Below are 23,091 nucleotides of genomic sequence, written 5' to 3' on the forward strand. Positions count from 1 at the left end.
GGTTGTAAAACCGTTCTTTAAAATAGTCAAAGAGAACGGTTTTATTTTGTTACTATAGCGTGATGAAAAAATGAACTTCAACAGCAACACTGTAAAAACCGTTGTTTAAGACCATCTAATAGAACGGTTTTAAAGTGTAGCATTTCGGCAACGGTTTTAATACGTTTCTTTTGTACAATTCTTTAAACAACAATAAAAAACCGTTGCTTAAATGCAAATCATGGTAACGGTTATAAAACCGTTCTTTAAAATAGTCAAAGAGAACGGTTTTAATTTGTTGCTGTAAATTGATGAAAAATTAAATTCAACAGTAACACTTTAAAAAACCGTTGTCTAAACCTATTTAAGAGAACGGTTTTAAGGCGTTGCAAAATTTGGCGTTGCTAAAGGCCATATTTGTTGTAGTGAAATTTTTTATATATTTATAAATGATTAAAATCAACTATGACAAGGTAATTCAATAACATTGTGGGTTTGTAGTTGTGAAAAGTTCAATAACATTATGTCCTTTTGGATATGGACGTATAAGAAATTACTAAAATAGCGACCAGTTTTAGCGACCTATATAAGATTTCTAGGACAAAAAAAGTTGGTCACTAAATCAGTCGGTAAGTTTCATTCAGCGACCGCTTTTAGTGACCAACGAAACTGGTCACTAATAGCAACAAATTTGATGACCGATAATATTTTTCTTTGACCAGAATGAGTTGGTTGTTAAAATTGGTCGCTATTTTTTAATTTAGCAACCTATTTTGCAACCAAAACAGAAAAGCTAGTCTTTGGTTCTTTTGGTCACAAAATGGGTCGCTATTTTTAATTTAGCGACCAATTAGCAACCAAAAGAGAAATAGGCTAAAAATAGTTGATCGCTAATTTGGTCGCTATGCTAAGTTAATGACCGATTTTAGCAATCAATTATAAAATGCTGTTTTAAAGATGTTGGTCGCTAAATTGGTCGTTATTTCTAAATTTAACGACGGATTCAACGACAAAAATATGAAAAATAATGTTATAAAATAATAATATGTTGCTAAATTGATTTCTAATTTAAATACATTGAGTTACCCTCACTAACCCTAATGCAACCACACCATCCTCACACTTCTCACTAACCCTAACATGACCACCATTAGAAGCACTGCACAACTCAACACCCTTTCCATTTGCGATGCCATCGTCGTCTACCTGAAGCCTTAACCTTTTTTGTCGTTGGCTCACTGTCTCTCACCTTCTCCGTCGTTGGCTCTTATGCCATCTCGCCAAGCTCCCTTGCTATCTCTGTTGCAATGTTACTATCTTTTGCCGCTCTCATGCACGCATAACATCCTACCTAACTACTCCTCAAAAATTAAAATGTTTATGTTCATTGGTACCTCTTGAAAATTTCTTCCTATTGATGAGAGGAACTAACATTAGGTTTCTAAATCAGTAATTAAATGCAACAAAACTATGATATTATATATTGAGGTACGTTACCTTAAATGCTAACACATTTGTTATTTTTTGTTTTGATACAAAGTTTGCTAATCCGAAATGATAACCAACGATACCTATTCCTGTGAATAAACTTACTTAACAATAATGTGTTACATGTCAAACAAAATCTAAATATGACCTTAGATATAAATAATTAACTAGCGCAATTTGCAGCATTTTGTATCTATTAACAGTAACATATATATAGTTAGGACCATATATTTTTATTTTTATTATAAAAAAGACTCTATTAATGAGAAAGCTCAATAAACATAAAACATAGATTTTTATTTGGAAAAAAAAGGCCAGGAGTAATTGATAAATAATATAGAACCACTATTTTATTATTATTTGATAAATAGAAAATAACAGTACAATCATGCACTTTATTTATTTGCTTGATGTCTTATTTGGTTTACCATTATTTTACTTAGTAGAAGGAGAATACATATACTCCCACAAAGAAAAAGGTGAACTATGTATGTGACTGCTCGATCACATACTCCTGTCACTGCTTACATGGTGGTGAATAAATACAAACGCATTCTTTTGTTAATTTATCACATAGTCCTTTGACATCTGATTTACCAAGAAAAAATTTGCACCTTTCATTGCATGCATCTGGTTTTGAAGGTGGAAGACAATAACTGGTGCCTACTGGTGCAAGACAAAATTTGGTTGGTGGTGTTACATTTCGCAATGGGTTATTTCCTACAAATATTTAGACATATAATACACTATTATTAACCAAGAAACAAAAATCATCACAAGATAATTATTCAAAACAATACATTGAATTTTATGGATTTGATGTATACCAAAACTAACGGAAAGAGAAAGTAAGAGGATGGAGAAATAGAAAAGGATTTTCATGATGTTTAATTTGATATGAAAATTTTATTTTTGTTGTGCTTTTAATGGTTATGCTTTATAAAAGATTGGTCCTTAAGTATTTATAGATACTTAATGATGAACAAAACGTTATAAACTTTTTTAGGAAGTTATAACTTTTCAGTTTGACCTATTTATTTACCCTTCTTGTCACAATTTAATATTTTCATATTTAATGGTTTTGTTGAGTATTAATTTATTATCAAAATTTATGCTTCTTAAGAATGTGTATCTATTATCTACTTAATATACTAAAACTGGGTTTTTTCCCAGCTAATGGAAGTGAGGTGTCGATTCCTCATGAATCCATTTTCCCGCCAAAATGAATGCACTATTTTCTCTTCTAAGTATATTTTTGGTGTATCTTTTTAGATGGTTTATGTTATAATGTGTTTAAGAAGTTGACTTAAAATTATAATATGATATATAAATTTATAATATGATTTATAATATGCTAAAATATTAGAATATTATCATATAGATATTTTTTATTTGTCCACTAGATTCAACTATATAGAATCTTGAAAATTATGCAATTATGTAATTAGTTATTTTTTCATATAATTATTGTATTGATCATTTAAATTAGTGAGACGATTTTCATTATTAATATTTATAAATATGCTATTATTTGTATAATTGATTGAATCATCTTATTTGTTTAAATTTAATTCTATTGAATTAATTATTCAAGGTGTCATCGCTATTTCTATTTTTAAAGAATTTTTTAAATATTATTTAACAATTCTAATAACATAATAACAATTAAAAAAACATAACAAAAAAATTTTTAATGTGAAAATAGGGTAAAAAAATAAATTTATTTAATAATTTTTTCAGGATATATATATGTTTTTTTATAGATAATTATTGTAAGGCATGATAAATTATTAAATTCTAACAATAATTATTAAGGATAAATAATTGTTATAATTAAAAATAATGTCAATTTAAATTATATACAAATAAACCATGCATGCCAAACATAACAACTTAAAAGGGTTACTTTTGAAAGAATATAGTTTATGATATTTAATTTTTTTACTATTTATTAAAAAAACATAATTACTTAACGATATTTATTTTTTAAATTCACTATGTATGCAATTTTATTTTTTTTTTTACAATATTTTACTCATGATGGTAATTATTCTAATGGTGTAAATGTAGAAAATTATATTTTTATTTTTTGGTATAATCGATATATTATTAATAATGAATAGTAATTAACCCCTTATATTTTTAATCAAAGCATTTTGACGATGTTTCTATTTATACATATTAATGGATGATTGTTTCTTTAAAAATAAAATGCATTATGATTTTAGGTTATTTCATAATTAACAATAATACTTGATTATTTCTTTAAAAATAAATTTCATTATGATTTTAGGTTATTTCATAATAATAATTAATGTTCATAACATTTAATTACTCTAAATTTTTTATTTTCTATCATTAGTAGTTAATTCCAAATTAAAAAGATTATATTGAATTGTTGAATAGTCCAAGTATAACCGGAGTTGATTTAGTTTATTTATTTATTAATATAATTCATTGAAAGCATAAATAATAAATAAGACAAATAGTTAATTAAAAAAAATAGAATGTTAGTAATTACTTAAAATAGATAACAAAATAAGTTATAGGGTATTACTTTATTTAAATTATTAATAATTAAAAGAATAAAAGGTCAGTAATTATTTTTAAAATAGACATTAAATTTAGTTTTATAGTACTAATTGATTTGAGTTGTTAATAAAATTTTATAATTTTCATATTTATATCTACTCAATTTATGTAATTTATTTTATTCTATTTTAACAAAAAATTGAGACGTGCATTTTTAATTATTTATTTAGAACGTATAGCGAAATGAGTTATATCAGTTAAAATTAATTATCGATAATTAATATCAATTAATTGATTGTATTAATTTGTAAGATGAATAACATATAATAAATGTTGTGAAATTAATTTTAATAAATTAATAATTAAAAAATAAAAAACTAAAAGGGACTTTTTTATTGCTTTTTAATGGCTACACGTTTTTATAATTTCACTTTCTCTTTATCTCTTCCTTTCACATTTATTTCTTTTAATTTATTGAACTAAATCAATTACACTAATTATTTGTATTGACTAATTAAGTACTTTTTAATAGGTTATTATAATTGTGTCTTTAGACCATAGGTTAAAAATATTATAAAAAATATTTTATAAAATTTGTTGAAAAATAAATATTTTTAAAATGTGTCCTTAAGACACAAATTAACTAAATTATTTTTCAATTTAATGTGTTTTGATTCATTCAATTGTATAAATTATAACTAATCAATTATGTAATTTGATTTGATTAGAATAAATATTTTATTATTTAATATTTTATTTGATTCATTAAATTACATCAATCATAACTAATCAAATATTTAATTTAATTAAGTGATTTTTTATGTTATATTTTACCATTGATACTTTTATTTTGTTTAGTGTATTTTTTTATCTAAGTTTAATATAATAATCTGTAAATATCTATTCTATTATATAAAAATTAAATTTCTGCATTTAATGATAAAACTGTCGTGGCATGTTTCTGATGGTATTTTTCGATTTATTTCTTTTAACTCATTAAATTCAATTTATTATAATAAATTAATTCTATCAACTAATTGATTTGGTTAATTATTTAAATATCATATAATTTATTATAATTTCTATCAATCAATTAATTGTAACTCAAATTGAATGATTAGGAAACTCCAAAAGCTACTTTTTTTTAGCTTTTGACTTATAAAAAGTTACATTAATAGTGTTTGGTACAATTTTTTAGATAAACTTTTAACTTTTCAAAAAGTTATTTAAGAGCTTTTGAAGAAGTTAAAAAATGTGACTTCTTCTATTTTCAAAAACTATTTTATCACTCCTATTTAATGCACAACTTTAAAATAAGGACTTCTATAATAACTTTCCAAACACAAAATAACTTATTTAAAAGTTGTTATTAATAAAAGTCCTTATATTTTAAGCTCATTTTTTAAAAGAACTTATTTAAGAAGTTTAGCCAAATTGGCCTAATAGTAAATTAAGCTATTTTACATTAAATGACTTATATAATGGTCATCTCATTTATTATCATAAATGCTGAATTAAATAAGTCATTATTACTTTTGATGTAGAATTAAATGAGAATAAAACCAGAGATACTATTTTATTTGGCTTTAGGGTTTAATGGGTGTCACACTCAGATATAAATAGTGACTTCCGAATTTTGGTCTCTAACACATCAAAGCCACATCCATAACTCTTTTTCCATAAAAGGAATTGCGATTCAACTCTATCAGGGATACAGAAGGTTTTCAAAGAACAAGAAAATGGTCTGAATTTGTACGAATTCTAAATGTTTGAACTTACGATGTTGTTTCAGTTGGTTATCGTTATGAGAATGACTCTAATCTATACGTGTCTAAGGAGTAGAATAGATTAAATATTATTTAAGTAATTTATTTCTAATATTGGTATTTGATTAAATTAGTTTTAGAAAACTACTTATCAATCATCGATATTTTTAATCATTCTAATTATATCAATTGATATAATTCTAATTCTCATTCAAGTGCAATGATTTTATTAGGAGATAGTTAATGCACATATTAATAGTGACCCATTTAATTTGATAATAATAATAATAAAAAGGTCTACACGTTACATGAATTATATTTTAAAAAGGTAAAATATATTTTAAAAAAATTAGGGTATCAATAATCAATTGTGATTAATATCAATATCAATAATTAATTCTTATAATTATTTTTGTACTACTAAAGGTTACATATCGTGTTTTTTTTTTGTAAAAAAAAGGTTGTGATTCATAAAATTTTCGTAAAGTTATATCGTATGACACAAGATTAATTAGATAACAAATTGAATTTTAATTAATATGTTTTATTTTCTGCTCATATTTTTCATTAATTATTTCACTTTTTATATTTACAATAAATATTATTATCAAAATTTATGCTTCTTAAGAATGTGTATCTATTATATATTATTAAAATCAAATTTTATCAATTAACAGTATAACTAATATGGCATATTTTTAAAAGTATTTTTTATTTATTTTATTTAATTTATTTAAATATGTAACACCCTACTACACAGAGCCTTACGTTTAAGTCGTAAAGCAGAGGTGACAAGGTATTACGACCTCTAAAAGAAAAGACATATAAATATAGTTGAAAGAAATTATATCTAGGAGCCTTGAAGGATAAGCTAAACAAGAACGATAAACAAAAAATCGTGTGACTCTCGCATGGATATTCATAAAATGGATAGGTAAGATCAAAAGGAAACTGAAAATATATACATATCAGAGTTTCAAAATACAGATAGCAAGCTCTAGACTCAACCTGCGAAGCTAAGGCCGGCCAGAGTATGTGATTATATATATCTATATACAATCCAAAATAAAACTCAAACCACAAAATAAACACCTGTATCTCCAAGTTAACCTCTAGGAGGGACAAAACACAAATATGTACATGCGGAGATTCTATAAACATATATACGTAGCATAAAACAAAATATGACAGTCCAAAGGATAGTTATTCGCTTGTATGGAGGGTTTCCAGACGCTCAACGAGGTGCCTCTCGACCTGCATCTGAAAACAACAACATAGTTTGGGGTGAGAACCAGAGGTTCTCAATATGGTAAAGGTGCCCACATAGTTAATATAAAAGGTCCCGGGAGAGCCAGATGCATTCCTAGAACTTCGACACTCAGATTTCAGCTTAAGAATTCAACTAAACCAGAAGTTAGGTAAATTGTCTAAGGTATCTAGTTCTGAATCTAACTTTAACCCAATACTTCATGTTCTGTCTCCTCCAATCCTCCGAATCACTGGTGGAACAACCCTCGTCATTCTTCCGCCAGACAAGGGGCCTCTTAGTTGCATAGACAAACTTTACAGACAAGGAAAACACAAATAGAGAAGCATTTACAGCAAGTAGAACAAGTAGCAGATAAGCAGAATTTAACAGTTCTGCTAAACCTCACATTTTATACCTATACACAATCCATCAATTATTCATTCATTTCATTCCTATCTTAAGGTCTTCTAACCTAAGTTTTCACGTGACATTAAATATTAACTACGAGAAACCAAAACCATACCTTCGTATGGAATCAAAATATTCGAAGCTCCGGAGAAACTTTTTGACTGAGCTATCGAAGAAGAAAGTGTCCAGAATCGTCTATGCCTCCTAAAACTCAAGTTGGTCAAACTCAAGAGGTAGAGGAGCTACGTCACCGTCAACTTCTACCGGTCAAAAGTGGTGCCAACGTATAGAAGAGGAGGATACAAATACTTTTACCGGATTAGATTTTTGATTGGAGTTACGAATTGCAAGAAATCAAAGTCGGAAGTTTGATGGGTTTACGGTCTTTCGCGGTTACGTTCTTCTCTCCCGTTTTCTTTTTCCTTTTCTCTCGCATATGCTAATCATATATATATATTTTAAAATTGAGGGTCGCTACATTCTACCCATCTTATAAAAATTTTTGCCCTCGAAAATTGATATAAAATGGAAAAGATTCATACTAACGTAACTTCCCTTCTTAAACATATCAAAGAAAAACAGAAAGATTTGACACGCTTAGTTTACAAATCCAGGATATGGCTTAAAAGTCTACGCAAAGCGGAAGATACAAGATAGACTCGATGCAGAAAGGTTATAAGGCAGGCTGGTATTAGAACGACGGGTTTACTGTCCCTAATACTCGCTTCATCTAGCTCCTAAGTTCTGCCGATTCTAATGGTGTCACCTTTCGTAATACAATCGAACTTGGTTCAGCCTCTGACACTAAATCTATCACAACTTACTCTTTCTCTTGACACCTAACCGATTATCAATTACGGATTCAATCTATGTCATGTCTCTTCCTCGTAACTTACCATCTCTGGGTTTCAGGTAACTATCCCGCACAGCTCTCAACATTTTCGGTTCCTTATGTATAACTTAAGTTGTATACTCAAAATAGTTCAACCTACTACTGCTGCGCCACTCTTATTATTATTCTCCAAGAATTTAGTCACTTTTCTAGGTTGACCAACTATCGTTCTGTCTCACTATTCGGAGGTCATTGGTCGATCACTCAGTTGAAGATTACAATGCTCACAACTCGATAATGTGCTACAATGAATGCTACGTGTTATTTACTATGCAAGGCAGTCAAAAATTTCTATTACTAGTTCGTGATTACCTCTAATCGGAGTATCTGCGCTTCCAGCACCATCCGCTATCATAGTGAACATGCGTCCCTGATGATGTGCCTTTCCAGCCTCTTGATTCTTCTTCTTTTTTCCAGACAATTCCAAGATAAATGTCCAGCTTCACCACAGTAATAGCATACACCTAAACCAGCTCTGCACGGAGTATTCGGGTGGTACTTTCCACACCTCCTACAAGTTAGATCATTCGGTGGGGTCTGAGCTTGCTTTCCTTTGCCTCTTTCCTGGCTGTTGTTATTACTGAATCTCTGGAAGTTATTCTGACCCAAATGTGGTTGTGGGGTATAACCGCCTCGCTTAAAATCTTGTCCTCTAGGGGCGAAGTTTCTTCCCTGATCTCTCCTAACAAAAACTCGCTGATCACCCTTATCTGATGTCGCCTTCCTCAGACAATCCTCAGCCACCCTACTCTTATTCACCAATTCAGAAAACACTCTGATCTCCATTGGGGCAATGAAGCTCAGAATATCGCTTCGAAGACCTCCCTCATATTTAATACACTTCCATTCAGCAAAATCTTCAAGTGCACCTTGACAGATACGAGAAAAGCGACATAACTCCTCAAACCTGCTAGTATACTCAGTAACAGTCATCTGTCCCTGCTTTAACTGCATCAATTCAAGTTTTTTGGCATTTCTGGCTGAATTAGGAAAGTATTTCTTATAGAACTCTGTTCGGAAAACCTCCCAAGGAATCACAGCGCCATCTGGCTGCAGAATACGTCGTGTCCCCTGCCACCAATACTGAGCCTCACCCTGCAGCTGATAAGTTCCAAACTCAACCCATTGCTCCTCAGGAACCTGTTGAGCCTGCAGTGCCCGTTCCATAGCCTGAATCCAATTGTATGCATCAGTGGGATTTGAGGTTCCCCTGAAGGTCGGAGGGTGAACTTTCAGAAATGTAGCAAGTGTCATAGGACCGTCCTCATCATTATTGTTCCCGTGATTACCCTGGTTTATCTGATTACCCAGTACCTCAGCTGTCGCCTGCATAGCCGCAGCCATATTTCCTAGGGCAGCCATGAAGTCTACTGGATCATTCCCTGCCGGGCCAGGAGTAACGGTGCCTATCCTACCTCCACCTCGCCCGCGACCACGTCTGTGAGTCGACATCTGGTCCCTTCACACACCAAACAAATGATATTAAGTTGATCAGTCTCAATATCGCAAGTCTAATGCTTCAAGTTCCGAATGCATGCTCATGAACGTTTATGCCACATATATCAATAAGATATCCTAATAGCACATACACACATCCAGTGTATGCCCAAAAGCATAATAAGTCCATCCCTCAGGCTCTACAGGAATGAACTGCTCTGATACCATAATGTAACACCCTACTACACAGAGCCTTACGCTTAAGTCGTAAAGCAGAGGTGACAAGGTATTACGATCTCTAAAAGAAAAGACATATAAATATAGTTGAAAGAAATTATATCTAGGATCCTTGAAGGATAAGCTAAACAAGAACGATAAATAAAAAATCGTGTGACTCTCGCATGGATATTCATAAAATGGATAGGTAAGATCAAAAGAAAACTGAAATTATATACGTATCAGAATTTCAAAATACAGATAGCAAGCTCTAGACTCGACCTGCGAAGCTAAGGCTGGCTAGAGTATGTGATTATATATATCTATATACAATCCAAAATAAAACTCAAACCACAAAATAAACACCTGTATCTCCAAGTTAACCTCTAGGAGGGACAAAACACAAAATATATACGTAGCATAAAACAAAATATGACAGTCCAAAGGATAGTTCTTCGCTTGTATGGAGGGTCTCCAGACGCTCAACGAGGTGCCTCTCGATCTGCATCTGAAAACAACAACATAATATGGGGTGAGAACCAGAGGTTCACAGTATGGTAAAGGTGGCCGCATAGTTAATATAAAAGGTCCCGGGAGAGCCAGAGGCATTCCTAGAACTTTGACACTCAGATTTCAGCTTAAGAATTCAACTAAACCAGAAGTTAGGTAAATTGTCTAAGGTATTCTAGTTCTGAATCTAACTTTAACCCAATACTTCACGTTCTGTCTCCTCCAATCCTCCGAATCACTGGTGGAATAACCCTCGTCATTCTTCCGCCAGACAAGGGGCCTCTTAGTTGCATAGACAAACTTTACAGACAAGGAAAACACAAATAGAGAAGCATTTACAGCAAGTAGAACAAGTAGCAGATAAGCAGAATTTAACAGTTAAGCAAACTAAAACAATGCACACTCAAACAAAGCAAACAAATGCATATAATGTATGCCTGTCCTATGGCTGATGAGTCTCATCTGTCGGTTATACAGCCAACTCGACATGTCCTGGTAGTTAACCATTGGACAGTCCCTCTGTGTGCGCATCCCCAAGCTCAATAATATTCCATGGAGTTAAACTCCAAGCTCAAATATAATATTCCATGGAGTCACACTCCAAGCTCTATAACATAGTATTCAATGGAGTTAAACTCCGAGCTCAATAATATAGTATTCCTTGGAGTCGAACTCCAAGCTCAATAATATAGTATTCCATGGAGACGAACTCCAAGCTCAAATATAATATTTAATATTTATATATATATATATGCATGCCCATGGGGGAATCTGGGGAGTTAAAGTGCCCGGTCACATCTTGCGATAGAGGGTCAATAAATAGTCTCAAATACACAAGCCACATAATAATCTCTTTCTCTTTTAAAATAATACCTCAAATCAAAACTCCAATTCTTATAGAAATTTTGGCAATATCAACTCTAAGACTCAAATTTCTGCCACCCTTCAAGGGTCCCAACTATCCAACCAAACACCTCTCAGTCATTCAAATCATTTCCAGTAACAAATTATTTCAAAATCAAACAAATACCAATATTAAATCTTTTTCCAAACCGACCAACTTCAACAACAAATTATTGACAACAGCTAAACCTCACATTTTATACCTATACACAATCCATCAATTATTCATTCATTTCATTCCTATCTTAAGGTCTTCTAACCTAAGTTTTCACGTGACATTAAATATTAACTACGAGAAACCAAAACCATACCTTCGTATGGAATCAAAATATTCGAAGCTCCGGAGAAACTTTTTGACCGAACTATCGAAGAAGAAAGTGTTCAGAATCGTCTATGCCTCCTAAAACTCAAGTTGGTCAAACTCAAGGGGTAGAGGAGCTACGTCACCATCAACTTCTACCGGTCAAAAGTGGTGCCAATGTATAGAAGAGGAGGATACGAATACTTTTACCGGATTAGATTTTTTATTGGAGTTACGAATTGCAAGAAATCAAAGTCGGAAGTTTGATGGGTTTACGGTCTTTCGCAGTTACGTTCTTCTCTCTCCCGTTTTCGTTTTCCTTTTCTCTCGCATATGCTAATCATATATATATATATATATGATTAATTAGCAAGCCGCCTTTGGCTTCCTTTATTAGATAAATACACTTTATATATATATGCACCATGATAATGATAATATATATCTAAATGAGAAATATAAACCGCCTGTGATTTCCATGCTTCATAATTAATAATAGTGATGAAAAAGATTCATACTAACGTAACTTCCCTTCTTAAACATATCAAAGAAAAACAGAAAGATTTGACACGCTTAGTTTGCAAATCCAGGATATGGCTTAAAAGTCTACGCAAAGTGGAAGATACAAGATAGACTCGATGCAGAAAGGTTATAAGGCAGGCTGGTATTAGAACGACAGGTTTACTGTCCCTAATACTCGCTTCATCTAGCTCCTAAGTTCTGCCGATTCTAATGGTGTCACCTTTCGTAATACAATCGAACTTGGTTCAGCCTCTGACACTAAATCTATCACAACTTACTCTTTCTCTTGACACCTAACCGATTATCAATTACGGATTCAATCTATGTCATGTCTCTTCCTCGTAACTTACCATCTCTGGGTTTCAGGTAACTATCCCGCACAGCTCTCAACATTTCCGGCTCCTTATGTATAACTTAAGTTGTATACTCAAAATAGTTCAACCTACTACTGCTGCGCCACTCTTATTATTATTCTCCAAGAATTTAGTCACTTTTCTAGGTTGACCAACTATCGTTCTGTCTCACTATTCGGAGGTCATTGGTCGATCGCTCAGTTGAAGATTACAATGCTCACAACTCGGTAATGTGCTACAATGAATGCTACGTGTTATTTACTATGCAAGGCAGTCAAAAATTTCTATTACTAGTTCGTGATTACCTCTAATCGGAGTATCTGCGCTTCCAGCACCATCCGCTATCATAGTGAACATGCGTCCCTGATGATGTGCCTTTCCAGCCTCTTGATTCTTCTTCTTTTCCAGACAATTCCAAGATAAATGTCCAGCTTCACCACAGTAATATCATACACCTAAACCAGCTCTGCACGGAGTATTCGGGTGGTACTTTCCACACCTCCTACAAGTTAGATCATTCGGTGGGGTCTGAGCTTGCTTTCCTTTGCCTCTTTCCTGGCTGTTGTTATTACTGAATCTCTGGAAGTTATTCTGACCCAAATGTGGTTGTGGGGTATAACCGCCTCGCTTAAAATCTTGTCCTCTAGGGGCGAAGTTTCTTCCCTGATCTCTCCTAACAAAAACTCGCTGATTACCCTTATCTGATGTCGCCTTCCTCAGACAATCCTCAGCCACCCTACTCTTATTCACCAATTCAGAAAACACTCTGATCTCCATTGGGGCAATGAAGCTCAGAATATCGCTTTGAAGACCTCCCTCATATTTAATACACTTCCATTCAGCAAAATCTTCAAGTGCACCGTGACAGATACGAGAAAAGCGACATAACTCCTCAAACCTGCTAGTATACTCAGTAACAGTCATCTGTCCCTACTTTAACTGCATCAATTCAAGTTCCTTGGCATTTCTGGCTGAATTAGGAAAGTATTTCTTATAGAACTCTGTTCGGAAAACCTCCCAAGGAATCACAGCGCCATCTGGCTGCAGAATACGTCGTGTCCCCTGCCACCAATACTGAGCCTCACCCTGCAGCTGATAAGTTCCAAACTCAACCCATTGCTCCTCAGGAACCTGTTGAGCCTGCAGTGCCCGTTCCATAGCCTGAATCCAATTGTCTGCATCAGTGGGATTTGAGGTTCCCCTGAAGGTCGGAGGGTGAACTTTTAGAAATGTAGCAAGTGTCATAGGACCGTTCTCATCATTATTGTTCCCGTGATTACCCTGGTTTATCTGATTACCCAGTACCTCGGCTGTCGCCTGCATAGCCGCAGCCATATTTCCTAGGGCAGCCATGAAGTCTACTGGATCATTCCCTGCCGGGCCAGGAGTAACGGTGCCTATCCTACCTCTACCTCGCCCGCGACCACGTCTGTGAGTCGACATCTGGTCCCTTCACACACCAAACAAGTGATATTAAGTTGATCAGTCTCAATATCGCAAGTCTAATGCTTCAAGTTCCGAATGCATGCTCATGAACGTTTATGCCACATATATCAATAAGATATCCTAATAGCACATACACACACCCAGAGTATGCCCAAAAGCATAATAAGTCCATCCCTCAGGCTCTACAGGAATGAACTGCTCTGATACCATAATGTAACACCCTACTACACAGAGCCTTACGCTTAAGTCGTAAAGCAGAAGTGACAAGTTATTACGATCTCTAAAAGAAAAGACATATAAATATAGTTGAAAGAAATTATATCTAGGATCCTTGAAGGATAAGCTAAACAAGAACGATAAATAAAAAATCGTGTGACTCTCGCATGGATATTCATAAAATGGATAGGTAAGATCAAAAGAAAACTGAAAATATATACATATCAGAATTTTCAAATACAGATAGCAAGCTCTAGACTCGACCTGTGAAGCTAAGGCTGGCCAGAGTATGTGATTATATATATCTATATACAATCCAAAATAAAACTCAAACCACAAAATAAACACCTGTATCTCCAAGTTAACCTCTAGGAGGGACAAAACACAAATATGTACATGTGGAGATTCTATAAACATATATACGTAGCATAAAACAAAATATGACAGTCCAAAGGATAGTTCTTCGCTTGTATGGAGGGTCTCCAGACGCTCAACGAGGTGCCTCTCGATCTGCATCTCAAAACAACAACATAATATGGGGTGAGAACCAGAGGTTCTCAGTATGGTAAAGGTGCCCGCATAGTTAATATAAAAGGTCCCGGGAGAGCCAGAGGTATTCCTAGAACTTTGACACTCAGATTTCAGCTTAAGAATTCAACTAAACCAGAAGTTAGGTAAATTGTCTAAGGTATTCTAGTTCTGAATCTAACTTTAACCCAATACTTCATGTTCTGTCTCCTCCAATCCTCCGAATCACTGGTGGAACAACCCTCGTCATTCTTCCGCCAGACAAGGGGCCTCTTAGTTGCATAGACAAACTTTACAGACAAGGAAAACACAAATAGAGAAGCATTTACAGCAAGTAGAACAAGTAGCAGATAAGCAGAATTTAACAGTTAAGCAAACTAAAACAATGCACACTCAAACAAAGCAAACAAATGCATATGATGTATGCCTGTCCTATGGCTGATGAGTCTCATCTGTCGGTTATACAGCTAACTCGACATGTCCTGGTAGTTAACCATTGGACAATCCCTCTGTGTGCGCATCCCCAAGCTCAATAATATTCCATGGAGTTAAACTCCAAGCTCAAATATAATATTCCATAGAGTCACACTCCAAGCTCTATAACATAGTATTCAATGGAGTTAAACTCCAAGCTTAATAATATAGTATTCCATGGAGTCGAACTCCAAGCTCAATAATATAGTATTCCATGGAGACGAACTCCAAGCTCAAATATAATATTTAATATTTATATATATATATATGCATGCCCATGGGGGAATCCGGGGAGTTAAAGTGCCCGGTCACATCTTGCGACAGAGGGTCAACAAATAGTCTCAAATGCACAAGCCACATAATAATTTCTTTCCCTTTTAAAATAATACCTCAAATCAAAACTCCAATTCTTATAGAAATTTTGGCAATATCTCCTCTAAGACTCAAATTTCTGCCACCCTTCAAGGGTCCCAACTATCCAACCAAACACCTCTCAGTCATTCAAATAATTTCCAGTAACAAATTATTTCAAAATCAAACAAATACCAATATTAAATCTTTTTCCAAACCGACCAACTTCAACAAGAAATTATTGACAACAGATAAACCTCACATTTTATACCAAATACACAATCCATCAATTATTCATTCATTTCATTCCTATCTTAAGGTCTTCTAGCCTAAGTTTTCACGTGACATTAAACATTAACTACGAGAAACCAAAACCATACCTTTGTATGGAATCAAAATATTCGAAGCTCCGGAGAAACTTTTTGACTGAGCTATCGAAGAAGAAAATGTCCAGAATCGTCTATGCCTCCTAAAACTCCAGTTGGTCAAACTCAAGGGGTAGAGGAGCTACGTCACCATCAACTTCTACCGGTCAAAAGTGGTGCCAACATATAGAAGAAGAGGATACGAATACTTTTACCAAATTAGATTTTTTATTGGAATTACGAATTGCAAGAAATCAAAGTCGGAAATTTGATGGGTTTACGGTCTTTCGCGGTTACGTTCTTCTCTCACCCGTTTTCTTTTTCCTTTTCTCTCGCATATATATATATAGTATGTATGTATGATTAATTAGCAAGCCGCCTTTGGCTTCCTTTATTAGATAAATACACTTTATATATATATATATGCACAATGATAATAATAATATATATCTCAATGAAAAATATAAACCGCCTTTGATTTCCATGCTTCATAATTAATAATAGTAATAATAATACTAGAAATAGTAATGATGATCATGTAATAATAATAATAATAAACGTAATAATAGTTTACATATAAATATATGTTTCATCATGTAATTAAATAAAGATAGTTAATTATGTTGGTAAGGAGTAAAAAAAATTATGTTGGTAAGGAGTAAAAAAAAATTATGTTAATTATGTTGGTAAGGAGTAAAATGATCGAATGAGAAGACAGGAGATAGCAATGATGTCGGCGCGGGATATATTGAGAAAGTCGTTATTAAAGTTACGGATAACGGAAATTCAACGATGCCGTTAAGGATGATGTTAAAGAGAGATTGCGTGGGAAGGCAGTAGATGACGACGACGTTGAAGAAAGAATGGAAGAGTAGAAATGTGTTTTAATCAACGAAAGTGGGGTTTTGATATTTTAAGAAATTATATCATTACTCATCTCAAATAATAAATTATAAAATAACCTAACTATGATTAAAATAATGACTAATCAAAATATGACACATCATAAAAAATAATTTACATATTATTTTAGAAGATGTTAGATAAAATTCATTTTTTTTAATACGTGTATAATACTGGGTGTATGTGCGCCTCCTCTTTCAATAAGCATATACTCCATGACTCTATCAAATATCCTCCATTTAGAGATACATATATAAGATTAACAAACTACGTGATACTTCATATTTTTTCAATCATCCTATTTATAATAGTTTTATAGAAAAAAAGTGACATAATCCATGGCACATATGAATGGACAATAAATAAAAATTTTGAGTAAATTTTAAGTCAAAATGCATTGAACAAAAATATTTTTAACCCAAAATGCATTAAACAGACGCGCGCGAAAGAGGGAGTTGGACTGGGGTCGAAGCTAACAGACAGTATGGGTATCTCCGACGCTGCTAAGGTAGGATGGTTAGTGAAAAACGTTGGAAGTAGCTGCCAGCTGGAGAGGAAGAGGGATTTGGAGGTAAAAATTGTTTGTAATTAGGGGTTGGATGGTTATTTTTGTGAAATAATTGAATGAGAATTTTTGGATTTAGGATAATTTGTGGAGTAATTTTTATTTTTTTTACCTCTATAGGACTAAATAACCAACCCATTATTCACATTGTCAAGATTCCTCATTATCTCCCTAGCAGAGTTTATTTGTATAAATGTACTCAAAATTAAAAGGCATGAATGAGTGTTTTGTTAATTATTTGTTTGAGAAATATTATAGCTCGAAAATGTCTGAATTTAGTCATTCTATCGCTGCCGATGGAAGTTGAACCTATAGTAATTCAAGGTGGCCATGGTATTTTTATAGTATTGGATAGAAGAATGTTAAAATGAATATACCCATTGTAATTAATTTTCTTTATCAATCTGTTATCTTTTACTTAATAAATAATATCTATATTGAATATATTATTTTTATCAGAAGCTATACATAATTGATTAATAATTCTATATATAAAAATACTCCTGTGGTAACTGTAACACCCTACCACGCTAAGCTTTACACTTAAGTCGTAAAACAGAGGTGGTGTGGTATTACAACCTCTAAAACAAAATGAATACGTATAATAGCAGAAGAATTATAATATGCTAGGAGCCTTGAAGAATAGAGGAAATAAAAATCCCAAAATAAAAGCGCAACGCTCAAGGAACGAGTTAACTTGCATGCTAAGAAAATTATAACCTCTAAACATAAGATGACAGAAGTAGGAATAGAGTGCCAAGGATACAAAATAATAAGCTCCTAACACAGCCTGCGAAGTCAAGACTGGCCGGAGAATATTTACACATATATACATACATATCCAAAACCCAAAAGTACATATACACAATCCTCCCTCTCCATAAACCTCTAAGAGGATAAAAAAGAACAAGTTATGCGGAGAGAAAGCCAAGTACATATATATATACATCATAGCATAACAAAATAACCCAGTAACCACTCTGCTTCAAGAGTCCAAACGCCAAACGAGATGCCTCTCGACCTGCATCTGAAAAATAACAACATAGTATGGAATAAGAACCGGAGGTTCTCAGTATGGTAAAGGTGCCACACACATAATATATAAGGTTTTGAGAATGCCAGAGGCAATCCTAGAACACCGACACTCAGATTATAGAGCTTAAAGTATTAAATAGGAGCCATAAAAGGTGGTTTTCTAGGAATATTTAAACCAAACTTAACTTAACCTTAAATCTAAGTCTCATACTGCCATTCCTCCATACCTCCAACTCCATCATACATTTCCACAGACAAATAGACAGATAAAGGCAAGCACAAGAAGGTTACAAATACTGCAGGTAACAAATACACATTTAACATGGCAAGTACATATAGGCACACCCAATTAAAGCACAAGCAAGTAATTCAAGTAATATGCATATGATGCATGCCTGTTGATGCGGGAAAAAATTGGCGAATTAAAAATTGTTAAAACATATACGTTGCAAGTATAGTTCTTAATTCACCAGAAATCCGCCTATCAATTTAGAAAGATGTCACAGAAAATTGAAATTAAAATACTGGGAGTATGAATCCCAAGTCGTCTCCCAACGAGTTGCAGAAAAGTGTGCTATTTTATTAATCAGAGGTTTTCAAAAAGGTTTAAATTGGGCAAACAGGAAATTAAATTGGTGAATTTGAACAATGTAAATAAAAGCCTTGACTGGGAATTGATTAGTTAGAATCCCTATTATTGTTGGAATGCTCTCAGGATTAATTGACAATTAAAGGTTATCCTGTTTAGTTATCCTTCACTAGGTGAAGGAAAGTCAAACAAGTTGGAATGCTACGTCCGTTCACAAGTTGCAATCCACTTAATTAAAAGGGATTGGTGTTAGTGATTAGGAGGCAATCCAACCATAAACCCAATTACAATTTTTCTTTCAAGCCTTCCAATTCAAGGGTTCCTTTCAATCAATTCCCCATCAAGTTAGGGAACTACTCGCTCATTGTGAATGTAAAATTCATAGCATATAAAAAGGAATTAAAGGAAGACATTGTAAATAAAAATCGAAATAGTTAATTAAAAATAAAGGTGATCCTTGTATTAAATAATCCTAAAAATATTCCAATCGTAAAATTAACAAAGCAAAGAACATGGAAGAGTGAAGCCAAGTAAAGAAAATGAACTAGAATGACGAAGTCTTGATGAGGTAATAACTCTTCTCAGTGTTCCAATGCCAAAAAAGTAAGTGAAAATTAAATCCTAAGAACTATGAATGTGTAGAGAAAAAACCTAGAAGAGGAGTAAAACTAGATCTAAAAACTAAAACTGTGTAGAATGAATGTTGTCTTTTGTTTCTGCATGTTCTCTGGCTCTAGTTTGCTGTTCTGGGCCGAAACTTGGGTCAAAATAGGGTCCAAAATCGCCCCCAACGATTCTGCAAATTATGAAGATCGCGCATGCCACGTGATCAAGTCGCTCATGCAGACGCGTCATTCGCGCTTTTCCTCGCCACGCGTTCACGTCGTCCACGCCTCCGCGTCGCTCGTGCTTTTCCAGTCCGCCCGATCGCGTGAGCCATGCAGCCGCGTCACTGCGATTTGATCTTCTCCGCGCGGTCGCGTCGTCCATGCGGCCGCGTCGCTTCTCGCTGGTCATCTCCTCAATTTCTTGTGTTCCTTCCATTTTTGCTAGCTTCCTTTCCAATCTCCAACTCATTCTTGCCCTATAAAGCCTGAAACGCTTAACACACAGATCACGGCATCGAATGGAATAAAAGAGATGTAAAATGTATAATTAAAAGTCTCTAGGAAGTAGTTTTCACTCATGTAATAATTTCAGGAAGGAAATATAAATGCATGCTATTTTAATGAATAAAACATCATGAGGTCTTTTCAAGGTTGTAATGGGGCCAAGGTAGGTAGGGATACATGTATGGTCAAGTGAGCTTATAAATTGAATCTTTAATTAACCCAAGCTTCAACAACCTATATAACTTGCATAACCTTAGAATTCATACCTAGCTACCCAGAATTCCCCTTTTACATTCCATACTCATGTATCAACTTTTTTTATTTTAATTTTTATCATATGTGCATTGATCTTTGAATTCTCAATTCAGCATTGGGGTAATTTTGTCCCCTTATTCATTTATTTATTAATTAAATTTTTTTATAGAGGCAAAAATAAACATAGCTTATCAATGCACATAGATTTTTAATTCTTATAGTTTTTCATGAGTAGGTATCCAAATTCCCATTAAATTATCATGACACATTCCCTTAATAACTTTTGTTCCCACAATTTCCCATACTTAACTAGCACACACTATTCTATCTTAAGCTAACTAAAGATTCAATTTGGGATATACAATTATTTTTCCGCTTAAGGCTAGTAATGTGGTGAAATAGAAAACAAATGGGATTTAAAGGCTCAAAGTGGTTAACAAACGTAATTGAAAAAGGGTAGGCTTAATTTGGATAAGTGAGTTTAAACAAATAATGGCCTCAATCATATGCAAGCATACAAATATAATAAATATTGGACATATAAGATAAAACAAAATATAGATTACAATCATAGAGAAGTAAACACACAAGAATAAAATAATTATGGTTAATGTAACACCCTAATATTCAAATCCTTGTGCTCGAGTCATAATTCAATGATATTACGGTGGTACAACTCTCAGGTGGATTTTTCATATATAAATATAGGTAATTTTCAAAAGGAGTATTAATCGAGAAGCCTGAAAAGAGTAGAAATAAAATCGCGAAGACGTATCACTCACGTTTCGACAACGAAAAGTTAAACTGCTAAGCCAAACGCGATATACGGACAAGGCATACAGGAGATTAAGAGATAGATAACAGATAGATATATATAGCATAAGTAAATAGCCGCTAGTCGCGACCCGCGAAGTTTAGGCCGGCTAGGGTACAGTATGAAAGTAGATGACAACAGTATATCCTAATCTCTCCCAAAGGAAACATAAGAGCCTCTATAGGCAAGTTCCAAAAGAGTTCAATACATAATATAATCTTTTCAAAACAAAGGTGGAGAGATTCTAAGCAAAACACAAAGTAGAGAAAATAAATATCTTCGCCGTCTCTCAGACGAACCACAGCTCACTTCTGAGCACCTGGACCTGTATCTGAAAAACAAGAGATATATACGGAATGAGAACCCCGGGCCCATGGGTTCCCAGTACGGTAAAAGTGCCAAATAAATACAATGCACTGCAATAAAAACCCACTAAGCATCCTAAACTTCTTCACCAAATATCCAGCCTAAATTCTCACTAATCCATGAATAGGCAACTGTCGTAAGAGGATACTAAATCTAGTTCCTGTTACACATGTTTCCAAACTCGCTGACTCTTCCACGAGTCAGACTCAGAATCATAAGCAAAACTATCACCAGTTGTTCTGCCTCAGCAATTCTATATCAATACATCATACCCTCGCCTGGAGCTAGTGAAACCACGTCACTGCGTCTACCCAGGGAGTTCCAATTATCTCATTCAATAATCATCATCATCATACAATCGCATCATCAATTCATCCCATCAAGAACAGCCCTCACACCCACCGACACCAGCATGATGGGCCTCTGAGTTGTACAAACACAAGCAATACAGGCATGTAATACACAAATATGGTACAAGTAGAACAAGTAGCATATAGTCAGGTAACATGGCATATATGATGTAGAAATCCAAAACAAATGGCAAACCCAAACAATTCAAACATATGCAAATGATGAATGCCTGCCCTATGGCTGATGATATCATCTGTCGGTTATCAAGCCAACCCGACATGTCCGGTAGCTAACCCGGGCACAGTCTCTTTGTTGCGTATTAATATCACTAGAGGGAATATGTGCCCTGTCACCATTAGAGGGTATCTGCGCCCTGTCGCCATTAGAGGGTATCTGCGCCCTGTCGCCCTTACAACCAGAGAGAAAATACAAACATGCTTACATTCAACATTTTCCATCATTATTCATTTATCATATGCCTTTATACTCAGCTGCATGGATGGCCAAAAACTCATCGACGCGCAAGCGCCATATGCGCGAACGCGCGGGTTGAAAATATCCAAACAGAGCGCAAGCGTCAGCCACGCGTACGCGTGGGTGCTCTTGCGCCCAGGCACAAAACTGGCACAACCCTGGCACAACTCTCTGAAAAATAGCTGGGCATTTGGTGCAGCGCATCGACGCGCCCGTGCACACCACGCGCACGCGTGGATGGTGCTTTCTGGAAGAACGGCGCGTACGCGCCAAGTGCGCCTACGCGCGGAGGGTCGTTCTGCTAAAAATTTTCTAAGTTAAAAGCTGCAGAATTTACAGATTCAACCCCCAATCTTCCGACGGACATAACTCTCTCATTTTAAATCGTTTTTCACCCGTTCTTCGAACGGCATGGACATCCCGGATTCAATTTCATTTCTAAACAAATTTGGCACAAAACAGGGATCCGTAGTCCAAGTTATGTCCCATCAAAATATGCCCAAAAACCATGTTTTCATACAAAACCACAAGGTGCCATTTTCAAAACAATCCATTTTCAACTATTTTCAAAATCAACCAAAACATGCCAATTTCAACCCTTTTTGAAATCAATCAAAATGTACCAAAATCAACATCAAGCCATCCTCAACTCATACATTGACACTTTACCAAAATTCCCAAAACTACATCC

General features: G+C 34.1%; 2 protein-coding genes and 2 long non-coding RNA genes across 4 annotated transcripts in view; all 4 read right to left on the bottom strand.

Annotated features, from left to right (window-relative positions):
- Window positions 1,800-2,420, bottom strand: LOC110270744. Its single transcript, XR_002360383.1, has 2 exons — window positions 2,295-2,420; window positions 1,800-2,187 (listed from the first exon to the last, which is right to left on the bottom strand). It is a non-coding gene; the product is annotated as an uncharacterized LOC110270744 (long non-coding RNA).
- Window positions 8,666-9,766, bottom strand: LOC107636870. The gene has a single exon (XM_016340344.1). The coding sequence runs from the start codon at window positions 9,764-9,766 to the stop codon at window positions 8,666-8,668; it is 1,101 nt and encodes a 366-aa protein (XP_016195830.1).
- Window positions 13,004-13,999, bottom strand: LOC107636869. The gene is made up of 2 exons (XM_016340343.1): window positions 13,557-13,999; window positions 13,004-13,454 (listed from the first exon to the last, which is right to left on the bottom strand). The coding sequence occupies exons 1-2, from the start codon at window positions 13,997-13,999 to the stop codon at window positions 13,004-13,006; spliced, it is 894 nt and encodes a 297-aa protein (XP_016195829.1).
- Window positions 18,154-23,091, bottom strand: part of LOC110271168 — a 26,741-nt gene continuing 21,803 nt past the window's right edge. Inside the window, exon 2 of the long non-coding RNA XR_002361557.1 lies at window positions 18,154-18,431. This is a non-coding gene — a long non-coding RNA (uncharacterized LOC110271168). The remainder of the gene's footprint in view (window positions 18,432-23,091) is intronic.

Source organism: Arachis ipaensis, chromosome B04 (assembly GCF_000816755.2).
Source record: "Arachis ipaensis cultivar K30076 chromosome B04, Araip1.1, whole genome shotgun sequence".
NCBI classification, from domain to species: Eukaryota; Viridiplantae; Streptophyta; class Magnoliopsida; order Fabales; family Fabaceae; genus Arachis; species Arachis ipaensis.